The sequence below is a fragment of the Oncorhynchus kisutch genome, linkage group LG17 (assembly GCF_002021735.2).
Source record: "Oncorhynchus kisutch isolate 150728-3 linkage group LG17, Okis_V2, whole genome shotgun sequence".
Classification (NCBI taxonomy): Eukaryota; Metazoa; Chordata; class Actinopteri; order Salmoniformes; family Salmonidae; genus Oncorhynchus; species Oncorhynchus kisutch.
Genome location: NC_034190.2, coordinates 52,313,608 through 52,325,680, shown reverse-complemented (window position 1 = coordinate 52,325,680; position 12,073 = coordinate 52,313,608). Strand labels below are relative to the sequence as shown.

Genomic DNA, 12,073 nt, shown 5'->3' with positions numbered 1-12,073 from the left:
ACAAGCCTTTAACCAACAATGCAGTTTTAAGAAAAATACACAAAAAAAAGTTACAAATAATTAAAGAGCAGCAGTAAAATAACAATAGCAGGGCTATATACAGGGGGTACCTGTCAATGTCAATGTACCTGTCAATGTGCTGGGGCACCGGTTAGTCGAGGTAATTGAGGTAATATGTACATGTAGGTAGTTATTAAAGTGACTATGCATAGATAACAGAGTAGCAGCAGCGTAGAAAAACGGGCAGAGGGGGCAATGCAAATAGTCTGGGGTAGCCATTTGATTAACTGTTCAGGAGACTTATGGCTTGGGGGTAGAAGCTGTTTCGAAGCCTCTTGGACCTAGACATGGCGCTCTGGTACCGCTTGCCGTGCGGTAGCAGAGCGAACAGTCTATGACTACTAGGGTGGCTGGAGTCTTTGACAATTTTAGGGCCTTCCTCTGACACCGCCTGGTATAGAGGACCTGGATGGCAGGAAGCTTGGCCCTGGTGATGTACTGGGCCGTACGCACTACCCTCTGTAGTGCCTTACGGTCAGAGGCCGAGCAGTTCCCATACCAGGCAGTGATGCAACCAGTCAGGATGCTCTCGATGGTGCAGCTGTAGAACCTTTTGAGGATTTGAAGACCCATGCCGAATCTTTTCAGTCTCCTGAGGGGGAATAGGTTTTGCCGTGCCCTCTTCACGACTGTCTTGGTGTGCTTGGACCATGTTAGTTTGTTGATGATGTGGATGCCAAGGAACTTGAAGCTCTCAACCTGCTCCACTACAGCCCCGTCGATGAGAATGGGGGCGTGCTCGGTTCTCCTTTTCCTGTAGTCCACAATCATCTCCTTTCTCTTGTGGTGTACTCCTCAATGCCATCCCGGAACATATTCCAGTCTGTGCTAGCAAAACAGTCCTGTAGCTTAGCATTTGCTTCATCTGACCACATTTTTATTGACCGAGTCACTGGTGCTTTCTGGATTTCAGTTTCCCTGCATTACAGTCCCTGGCCACTAGGAGTACCACCTCTGGATGAGCATTTTCCTGTTTGATTATTGCGGCATACAGCTCATTGAGTGCAGTCTTAGTGCCAGCATCAGTCTGTGGTGGTATGTAGACAGCTACGAAAAATACAGACAAAATCTCTCTAGTTAGATAGTGTGGTTTACAGCTTATCATGAGATACTCTACCAAAGGCGAGCAAAACCTTGAGACTTCCTTAGATATTGTGCACCAGCTGTTGTTTACAAATATACATACAGTGGGGCAAAAAAGTATTTAGTCAGCCACCAATTGTGCAAGTTCTCCCACTTAAAAAGATGAGAGAGGCCTGTAATTTTCATCATAGGTACACTTCAACTATGACAGACAAAAAGGATTTTTTATGAATTGATTTGCAAATGATGGTGTATATTGTAGGATATATGTGCTTTAAGTTCGTCCAATTTATTATCCAGTGATTTCCATCTATCTACAATGTACAAAGGCAGATTAACCACTCGTCCGTCGCCTGATCCTCACAAGGCACCCCGATCTCCTTCTGAGAAATCCCTGTCTTTTTCTCCTGCGAATGACTGAATGAGGGCCTGTTCGAGTGTCTGGAGTAAATCCCTCTCGTCCGAGTCATTAAAGGAAAATTCTTTATCCAATTCAAGGTGAATAATCGCTGTTCTGATGTCCAGAAGCTCTTTTCGGTCATAAGAGATGGTAGCAGCAACATTATGTTCAAAATAAGTTCCAAACAATGCGAAAAACAAACAAAATAGCATGGATGAATGGTGTATCAAAACACCCAGTCACTACAAAGATACAGTTGTCCTTCCTAACTCAGCTGCCAGAGAGGAGGGAAACTGCTCAGGGATTACACCATGAGGCCAATTATGACTTTAAAACAGTTACGAGTTTAATGGCTGTGATAGGAGAACACTGAGGATGGATCAACAACATTGTAGTTACTCCACAATACTAACCTAATTGACAGAGTGAAAAGGACACCTGTACAGAATAAAAAATATTCCAAAACATGCATTCTGTTTGCAACAAGGCATTAAAGTAATACTGCAAACAATGTGGCAAAGCAATTAACTTTTTGTCCTCAATACAAAGTGTTATGTATGTTTGGGGAAAATCCAATACAGCTGATTACTGAGTACCACTTATTTTCAAGTATAGTGGTGGTTGCATCATGTTAATGGTATGCTTGTAATCATTATGGACTGTGGAGTTTTTCAGGATAAAAAAGAAATGAAACTGGCAAAACCCTTGAGGAAAACTTGGTCTGCTTAGTCTGCTTTCACCAGACACTGGGAGATGAATTCACCTTTTATCAGGACAATAACATAAAACAGAAGGCCAAATCTACAATGGAGTTGCTTACCAAGACAGTGAATGTTCCTGAGGGACCGAGTTACAGCTTTGACTTAAATCTACTTCAAAATCTATGGCAAGACCTGAAAATGGTTGTCTAGCAATGATCAAAACCCAATTTTACAGAGCTTGAAGAATTTTGAAATCTTAGAGACTTACCCAGAAAGACTCACAGCTGTAATCGCTGTCAAAGGTGCTTCCACAATGTATTGACTCAAGGGTGTGAATACTTACGTAAATGAGATATTTCTGTATTTCACATTTTCAATAAATGTGCAAACAATTTTAAAAACATGTTTTCACTTTGTCATTATGGGGTATTGTGTGTAGATGGGTGAGAAAATATACAGTTGAAGTCGGAAGTTTACATACACCTTAGCCAAATACATTTAAACTCAGTTTTTCACAATTCATGACATTTAATCGGAGTAAAAATTCCCTCTCTTAGGTCAGTTAGGATCACCACTTTATTTTAAGAATGTGAAATGTCAGAATAATAGTAGAGAATGATTTATTTCAGCTTTTATTTCTTTCATCACATTCCCAGTGGGTCAGAAGTTTACATACATTCAATTAGTATTTGGTAGCGTTGCCTTTAAATTGTTTAACTTGGGTCAAACATTTCGAGTAGCCTTCCACAAGCTTCCCACAATAAGTTAGGTGAATTTTGGCCCATTCCTCCTGACAGAGCTGGTGTAACTGAGTCAGGTTTGTAGGCCTCCTTGCTCGCACACACTTTTTCAGTTCTGCCCACAACATTTCTATGGGATTGAGGTCAGGGCTTTGTGATTGCCACTCCAATACCTTGACTTTGTTGTCCTTAAGCCATTTTGCCACAACTTTGGAAATATGCTTGGGATCATTGTCTATTTGGAAGACCCATTTGCAACCAAGCTTTAACTTCCTGTCTGATGTCTTGGGATGTTGCTTCAATATATCCACATAATTTTCTTCCCTCACGATGCCATCTATTTGTGAAGTGCACCAGTCCCTTCTGCAGCAAAGCACCCCCACAACATGAAGCTGCCACTCCAGTGCTTCACAGTTGGGATGGTGTTCTTCGGCTTGCAAGCCTCCCGTTTTTCCTCCAAACATAACGATGGTCATTATGGCCAAACAGTTATATTTTTGTTTCATCAGAGCAGAGGACGTCTCTAAAAAGTACGATCTTTATCCCCATGTGTAGTTGCAAACCGTAGTCTGGCTTTTTTATGGCGGTTTTAGAGCAGTGGCTTCTTCCTTGCTGAGTGGCCATTCAGGTTATGTCGATATAGGACTCGTTTTAATGTGGATATAGATAATTTTGTACCTATTTCCTCCAGCATCTTCACAGGGTCCTTTGCTGTTGTTCTGGGATTGATTTGCACTTTTTGCACCAAAGTACCTAGGAGACAGAAAGCTTCTACTTCCTGAGCGGTATGACGGCTGCGTGGTTCCATGGTGTTTATACTTGCGTACTATTGTTTGTACAGATGAACGTGGTACCTTCAGGTGTTTGGAAATTGCTCCCAAGGATGAAGCAGACTTGTAGAGGTCTAAAAAAAAATTCTGAGGTCTTGGCTGATTTCTTTTGATTTTCTCATGATGTCAAGCAAAGAGGCACTGAGTTTGAAGTTAAGCCTTGAAATACATCCACAAGAAAACCTCAAATTGACTCAAATTATGTCAATTAGCCTATCAGAAGCTTCTAAAGTAATGACATTTTCCAAGCTGTTTAAAGGCACAGTCAACTTAGTGTATGACCCACTGGAATTGTGATACAGTGAATTATAAGTGAAATAATCTGTCTGTAAACAATTGTTGGAAAAATTACTTGTGTCATGCACAAATTAGATGTCCTAACCGACTTGCCAAAACTATACTTTGTTAACAAGAAATTTGTGGAGTGGTTGAAAAATGTGGAATAAGGGGTATGATATGAATAAGGAACTGCATATCTCTTGATGTGTTTGACTCAGTCATGGAATTTGGAATCAGGGGCGTAAATATAGCTAACCTGTAGAGTGGTTATATTTGGCCACATGGTGGCGCTGTTGGGCCATTGCTTGACCCCCACCATGGCTGCTAGCAGCTATATTTAAATTGAATTAAATTAAAATGTTACCCCCTTTTCGTGGTATCCAATTGTTAGTAATTACTATCTTGTCTCATCGCTACAACTCCCGTACGGGCTCGGGAGAGACAAAGGTCAAAAGCCAGGCATCTTCCGAAACACAACCCAACCAAGCCGCACTGCTTCTTAACACAGGGCGCCTCCAAACCGGAAGCCAGCCGCACCCATGTATCAGAGGAAACACCGTGCACCTGGCCACCTTGGTTAGCTCGCGCTGCGCCCGGCCCGCCACAGGAGTCGCTGGTGCACGATGAGACAAGGATATCCCTACCGGCCATATCCTCCCTAACCTGGACGACGCTAGGCCAATTGTGCGTCGCCCTACGGACCTCCCGGTCACGGCCGGCTGCGACAGAACCTGGGCGCGAACCCAGAGTCTCTGGTGGCACAGCTAGCGCTGCGATTCAGTGCCTTAGACCATGTCACTCTTTACTCATGTCACTCTTGTGGCGTCATGAATCAGCTCACATAAACATTTTTACCTGCTCTAGAAGGAATATGGTATCGAGTGTTACTTTGTTTTGGTACATATTATATTCCAGAAACGAGAGGTAGACATTTCTGGATTCAAACTCTATAGCTAAGAAAAGGCAAAGAAGCCAAGTGAAGCCAAAAACAATGTGAATATAGTGCTAAATATGTTAAATAGAACACATTTTCATTCAAATAAGAGTATTCTTTGGCTTCAGAGTTGAGTAATCTGTTAGAGCGTTCTTGTCCATAACAATGTATTTATTCTAATCTTTCTACTTTTAGATTCCAAAAAGGTCTCTCTCTTTTTCCTCAAATCCTCTTTCTGTTAATACTGGTCCTGTAAATCACATGATAATTATAATATCCCCTTCCCCATCCCAGCCCTCACACCCCCAACACCAAAGTGCAGAACAAGAATATCTACAGTCTCAAAATATGTTTCATGGCATGGGTGAGAGGGAGTGCAATGGATTCATGAAAAGTCCAAACCTAGCATAGATCTCTGTGAGATCTAAAAGTCCATATGAACGCACTGTACACACGTGCATGAATCATGCAAAAGGAGCTCTAAGCAACATTGTTGATAAGAGCCAGGTGAGTGCTAGTGAGGATAATAATCATGTCTCATCTCTAGAAGACAAGAAATACAGTGTGGCCATGTCATATAGTCAAACTTCAAAGAGCCTTCCAGTCCAGTTTCTGTTGTTGGATCAAATTCATATCAGGTGTCAGGCTGTGTAAAAGTAATGTAGCTCCCATAGAAGAGGTAATATGTATTGTCATTTTGAAGCAATGCAATAGCAAACTTCTGTACTGTCTCCATTTCTTTTCTCACTGCAATAATCAACAGCGAATGAATCTCTTTTTCTGAATGAATCGTTCCAAACCAAACTTGCTCTATTTACATGTACATTTTTTAAATCCCTCTCTATAGTCTTGGCTGGAGAATGGAACAGTTTGGTCCAAAATATTGTCTCTGCCTAACACACTGTTGAAGTGCTGAGCAGAAAGAAGCACAAGGTCGGAGACTTGGATAGCTTTTTAGCTGACGCTAATGGTTTTGTATCCAGTAAATGTTGTATTGGGAATATATATATATATATATATATACAACTCTTGTGTACACTAACAATCCTCTGCAGTTTCTAAAACTGCTTATACTGAGTGAGACATACTATAACATAAGTAGCAATCCAATTGATAATACCCAGGTTTATAGGATCAGGGATTATATTCAGGTTACTAGTTACTAATTTGGACTGAATAGGGCAGTTCATTTGCTAAATAAACTGAAGATTTTTAGGACCAAACCCTCTGTGCGTGTAACTCCAATTTGACCTCAACTCTCAATGACATCAATAGAGGATTTACAAGAAAGCACATAGCTATGTGCACTGATCTAAAGTCAGAATTGGGCCCATGGAGACTAACCCTGAATGGGAATGGGATGAACAATACACATAACAACATCAACATCACAACATGAGTGAGTGACTCTGCAGTGTGGAGGGCCACTGTGACCCTCCAGGACCTGGCCCGGGCACCAGTGAAGGAGAGGGGAGAGAAGGAGTCTAGGAGGGGATAGGGCCCCCTGGGGCTGGCTCTGGCTGGCTCTTGACATGCTTCCTGTTGGTGCGTTTTGTGGGAAGGTTGGGGTTGAACTGCTGCCAGTAGGACTGACAGTACTGGTTGATGAGGCTGATCTCCGGCTGGGAGGAAAACTGCAGTGGCAGAGTTTGAGGCGGGGGCGGTGGGTGGTGGGGGTGGTGATGGAGGTTCTGGTCCTCCAGTGGGGCATCCAGGGAGGTGAGGGCCTCGACTATCTCCCGGTCCAGGATGCGGAGGGCCACGCGGACCACCGTGTGCTTGAAGTTGTTCTCAGTGGCCAGGCAGTGGTACAGCCCCCTGTCAGCGTGGCTCAGAGACTTGAGCAAGATGCCATGAGCTGTCTTCAGCACCTCTCCGTCTCGGCTCAGCTGGGGGAAGGGGAGAGAAGGGACAAGGAACATCAGCGTGAGCGAAAAGGAAAAGACAACATTATCTACAGCCATCATACAAAAGTTAACTAAACGGTCCGTTAGGCCTTGTTTTACCACTTTCCTCCTGCCGTCTGGTGTCTGGTAGAGCCATTTGACTGTTGCTTGTGGAGATCTAGGTTGGCACTCCAGGAACGTACTGCTCCCCTTCACCCCAAACTGCACCGTTTCACTGAGACGCTTCTCCACTGGAGGAGACAGATTCAGAGAAATAAAGTGAAGTATAGATTATGGCATAGTCTGAATAAAAGGCCTTTTGACTCATTAACAGTGGTTAACTCCTTCGTGAGAATGTGTTGCGAGACCATTGTATGCAGAAAAAAATTATACTCCTTTTACAAAAATCTATTTGCCAGACCAGGCTTTCAGATACACACTCTATATAAGATGTAAGGGAGATATTGTTCAGTGCTTTGGCCGGAATCACGTACCTTTTGCATTGAACCCTCTGCACTGCCGCAAGGGGTTTCCATGCTTAATATCCTGTCTTCTGCTTCGCCTGTGGACAAGTAACAATTATCACAACTTTGACTTATGCCTGAAACCAGGTAAGCAGTTTGGATGGAATTACTTCAGCTAAACTAATGTCATGACTGTCCTGTGAGGATCCAAATAGGTCAGATCAGCTTGGCAATAAATAACTTCAGCCAGACCCTCTCTCACCCACGGAGGGGGGAGATGGGAGCTGGTGGGAGGTTGATAGTTCACACCCTGTTATAAATCAAGGATTAGAACATTCAGTTGTCTCCCTCTCTAAATTCATGCAGGAATGTGCCTTTGTTTCACAGACATTTTCAAGACGAAACTCTTAACACATTCTAAAGTGAATACTGGAACAACATTTCTAACATAGAACTTGGGGAATGGTCAAAGGAGATCTAAAGAATAATAATGTCATTTTGGTTGTTATTTTGTGATGTCATTAAAAATTATATAAAAGGAAATACTGTAACATGAAAAGTATATACACAACATGTACAAAGTTTCCATCCTCTACATTGTGTATGAAATATGAAAATGTATTAGTGTTTTTGTTAAGAGAGGGATATGATCTTAGAAACTATAAGAGGAAATTGTTCCTATAACTTTGATAAGTAAGTAGTCACCACCCCCTTGAGTGAGGTCAGAGAGCGTCAGCCTCACGAACCGCCTCTTTTGAAGAACTGTATAAAATTATGGGTTAAGTATTAACATATCAGACCAGAGAAGCATGTACAGTTGAAGTAAGTTTACATACAGCTTAGCTAAATACATTTAAACTTAGTTTTTCACAATTCCTGACATTTAATCCTAGTAAAAATTCCCTGTCTTAGGTCAGTTAGGATCACCACTTTATTTTAAGAATGTGAAATGTCAGAATAATAGTAGAGAGAATTATTTCTTTCGGCTTTTATTTCTTTCATCACAGTCCCAGTGGGTCAGAAGTTTACATACACTCAATTAGTATTTGGTAGCATTGCCTTTAAATTGTTTAACTTGGGTCAAACATTTTGGGTAGCCTTCCACAAGCTTCCCACAATAAGTTGGGTGAATGTTGGCCCATTCCTCCAGACAGAGCTGGTGTAACTGAGTCAGGTTTGTAGGCCTCCTTGCTCGCACACACTTTTTCAGTTCTGCCCACACATTTTCTATAGGATTGAGGTCAGGGCTTTGTGATGGCCACTCCAATACCTTGACTTTGTTGTCCTTAAGCCATTTTACCACAACTTTGGAAGTATGCTTGGAGTCATTGTCCATTTGGAAGACCCATTTGCGACCAAGCTTTAACTTCCTGACTGAAGTCTTGAGATGTTGCTTCAATATATCCACATAATTTTCCTACCTCATGATGCCATCTATTTTGTGAAGTCCCCCAGTCCCTCCTGCAGCAAAGCACTCCCACAACATGATGCTGCCACCTCGTGCTTCAAGGTTGGGATGGTGTTCTTTGGCTTGTAAGCCTCGCCCTTTTTCCTCCAAACATAACGATGGTCGTTTGTTTCATCAGACCAGAGGACATGTGCAGTTGCAAACTGTAGTCTGGCTTATTTATGGAGGTTTTGGAGCAGTGGCTTCTTCCTTGCGGAGCGGCCTTTCAGGTTCTGTCGATATAGGACTCGTTTTAATGTAGAAATAGATACTTTTGTACCCGTTTCCTCCAGCATCTTCACAAGGTCCTTTGCTGCTATTCTGGGATTGATTTGCACTTTTCGCATCAAAGTACTCTTCATCTCTAGGTGACCGAATGCGTCTTCTTCCTGAGCGGTATGACGACTGCATGGTCCCATGGTGTTTATACTTGCGTACTATTGTTTGTACAGATGAACGTGGTACCTTCAGGCATTTGAAAATTGCTCCCAAGGATGAACCAGACTTGTGGAGGTCCACAATTTTTTTCTGAGGTCTTGGCTGATTTCTTTTGATTTTCCAATGATGTCAAGCAAAGAGGCACTGAGTTTGAATGTAGGCCTTGAAATACATCCACAGGTACACCTCCAATTGACTCAAATGATGTCAATTAGCCTATCAGTAGCTTCAAAAGCCATGACATTTTCTGGAATTTTCCAAGCTGTTTAAAGGCACAGTCAACTTAGTGTATGCAAACTTCTGACCCACTAGAGTTGTGATACAGTGAATTATAAGTGAAATAATCTGTCTGTAAACAATTGTTGGAAAAATGACTTGTCATGCACAAAGTAGATGTCCTAACCAACTTCCCAAAACAATAGTTTATTAACAAGACATTTGTGGAGTGGTTGAAAAACGAGTTTTAATGACTCCAACCTAAGTGTATGTAAACTTCCGACTTCAACTGTAGCTGCAGCTCACGTCCAAAGTGGTTCGAACTCAATCTCAACACGAGGTAGAGGCGATAATGTCACCTCTCCGACAATCACTGATATGGCTGATAAGCTGTCCTAAGTAAAGTATCTAGAAAAGTGAACTTAAGTGGGACCATTATCCTACTCTTCTCAAATCACTGTCATGAAATAATACATATGGAACCATGTAGTAATCAAAAACAAATTAAAATATATTTCACATTTGAGATTCTTCAAAGTAGCCACCCTTTGCACACTGGCATTCTCTCAACCAGCTTCATGAGGTAGTCACCTGGAATGCATTTCAATTCATATCTTTCCTTCTTAATGCGTTTGAGACAGTCAGTTGTGTTGTGTCAAGGTAGGGGTGGTATACAGCATATTATGACAAGAACAGCTCAAATAAGCAAAGAGAAATTTCAGTCCATCATTACTTAGAGACATGAAGATCAGACAATGCAGAAAATGTGCAGTTGCAAAAACCATCAAGCGCTATGATGAAACTGGCTCTCATGAGGACCGCCACAGGAAAGGAAGACCCAGTTACCTCTACTGCTGAGGATAAGTTCATCAGAGTTAACTGCACCTCAGATTGCAGCCCAAATAAATGCTTCACAGAGTTCAAGTAACAGACACATCTCAACATCAACTGTTCAGAGGAGACTGCGTAAATCAGGCCTTCATGGTCAAAGTGTTGCAAAGAAACGACTACTAAAGGACACCAATAAGAAAAAGAGACTTGCTTGGGCCAAGAAACACGAGCAATGGAAATGTGTCCTTTGGTCTGATGAGTCCAAATTTGAGATTTTTGGTTCCAACCGCCGTGTCTTTGGGAGATGCAGAGTAGGTGAACGGATTATCTCTGCATGTGTGGTTCCCACCGTGAAGCATGGAGGAGGAGGTGTGATGGTGTGGGTGTGCTCTGCTGATGACACTGTTAGTGATTTTTTTATTTATTCAAGGCACACTTAACCAGCATGGCTACCACAGCATTCTGCAGCAATACGCCATCCCATCTGGTTTGTGCTTAGTGGAACTATCATTTGTTTTTCAACAGGACAATGACCCAAAACATACCTGACAGGCTGTGTAAGGGCTATTTGACCAAGAAGGAGAGTGATGGATTGCTGCAGCAGATGACCTGGTCTCCACAATCACAAAACCTCAAACCAATTGAGATGGTTTGGGACGAGTTGGACAACGGTCTCTATAGCACTTCACTAATCTGGGCTTTATGGGAGAGCGGCCAAACGGAAGCAACTCTCGAGACAAAGGCACATGACAGCATGCCTGAAGTTTGCAAAAAGGCAAGTGAAAGACAGAGCATAAGACAAAAGATTCAGTGGTCTGATGAGACAACATTTGAACTGTTTGGCCTGAATGCAAAGCGATGTCTGGAGAAAACCCATCACCCATCTAATACCATCCCTACCGTGAAGCATGGTGGTGGCAGCATGATGCCACCAGGATAGAGGGAACAATGAATATAACCAAATAAAGGCCAATCCTTGATGAGAACCTGCTTCAGAGTGCAAACGACCTTAGACTGGGGCAAAGATGTACTATCCAACAGGACAATGACCCCAAGCATACAGCAAAAGCAACCCTGGAATGGCTTCAGATTAAGGATGTGAAAGTCCTTGAGCTGCCCAGCCAAAGACCAGACTTGAATTCCATTGAAAATCTATGGAAAGACTTGAAGATTACTGTTCACCGCCGCTCCCAAACTAACTTAACAGAGCTTGAGAAAATCTGCAAGGACGAATGGGAGAATATCCCCAAATCCATGTGCAAAGCTGATACAGATGACTCAAAGCTGTAATCGCTGCCAAAGGTGCTTCTACAAAGTATTGACTCAGGGCTGTGAATACTTATGTAAATGAGATATTTCTGTATTTCATTTTCAATAAATTAGCAAAAATGTCTAAAAACATGTTGTTTTCACTCTGTGTAGACTCACACTCACTGTGAGATAAAAACATTATTTAATCAATTTTGAATTCAGGCCGTAACATAACAAAATGTGGAATAAGTCAAGGGGTATGAATACTTTCTGAAGGCACTCTATTATGTTGATGCTAAGGTGCCTCACCTCTTGGTGGAGGGGCTAAAGGTGGCGCATGTCTCCCCGTCCCAGGCACAGTAAGGGTCTCTGGCCAGGCAGCAGTCTGAACAGGCCTTCCCATAGACGCTACACCTGTGCAGGGACAACTGGGTAAGCCCCCTCTCTGATGACACATACAGCTGTTGCTGTGGGTCAGAAGGGAAGAGGAAGGACTATCAGAGGCATACAAAC

At 42.5% G+C, this 12,073-nt stretch overlaps 1 protein-coding gene across 1 annotated transcript in view; it reads right to left on the bottom strand.

Moving 5' to 3' along the window:
- Positions 1-6,040: 6,040 nt before the first annotated feature.
- Positions 6,041-12,073, bottom strand: part of LOC109907880 (semaphorin-3F-like) — a 102,355-nt gene continuing 96,322 nt past the window's right edge. Inside the window, exons 15-18 of the mRNA XM_031794045.1 lie at positions 11,870-12,027; positions 7,408-7,475; positions 7,034-7,164; positions 6,041-6,916 (exon numbers count right to left, since the gene is read on the bottom strand). Coding sequence (XP_031649905.1) covers positions 6,512-6,916; positions 7,034-7,164; positions 7,408-7,475; positions 11,870-12,027 — 762 coding nt within the window. The 3' untranslated portion in view covers positions 6,041-6,511. The remainder of the gene's footprint in view (positions 6,917-7,033; positions 7,165-7,407; positions 7,476-11,869; positions 12,028-12,073) is intronic.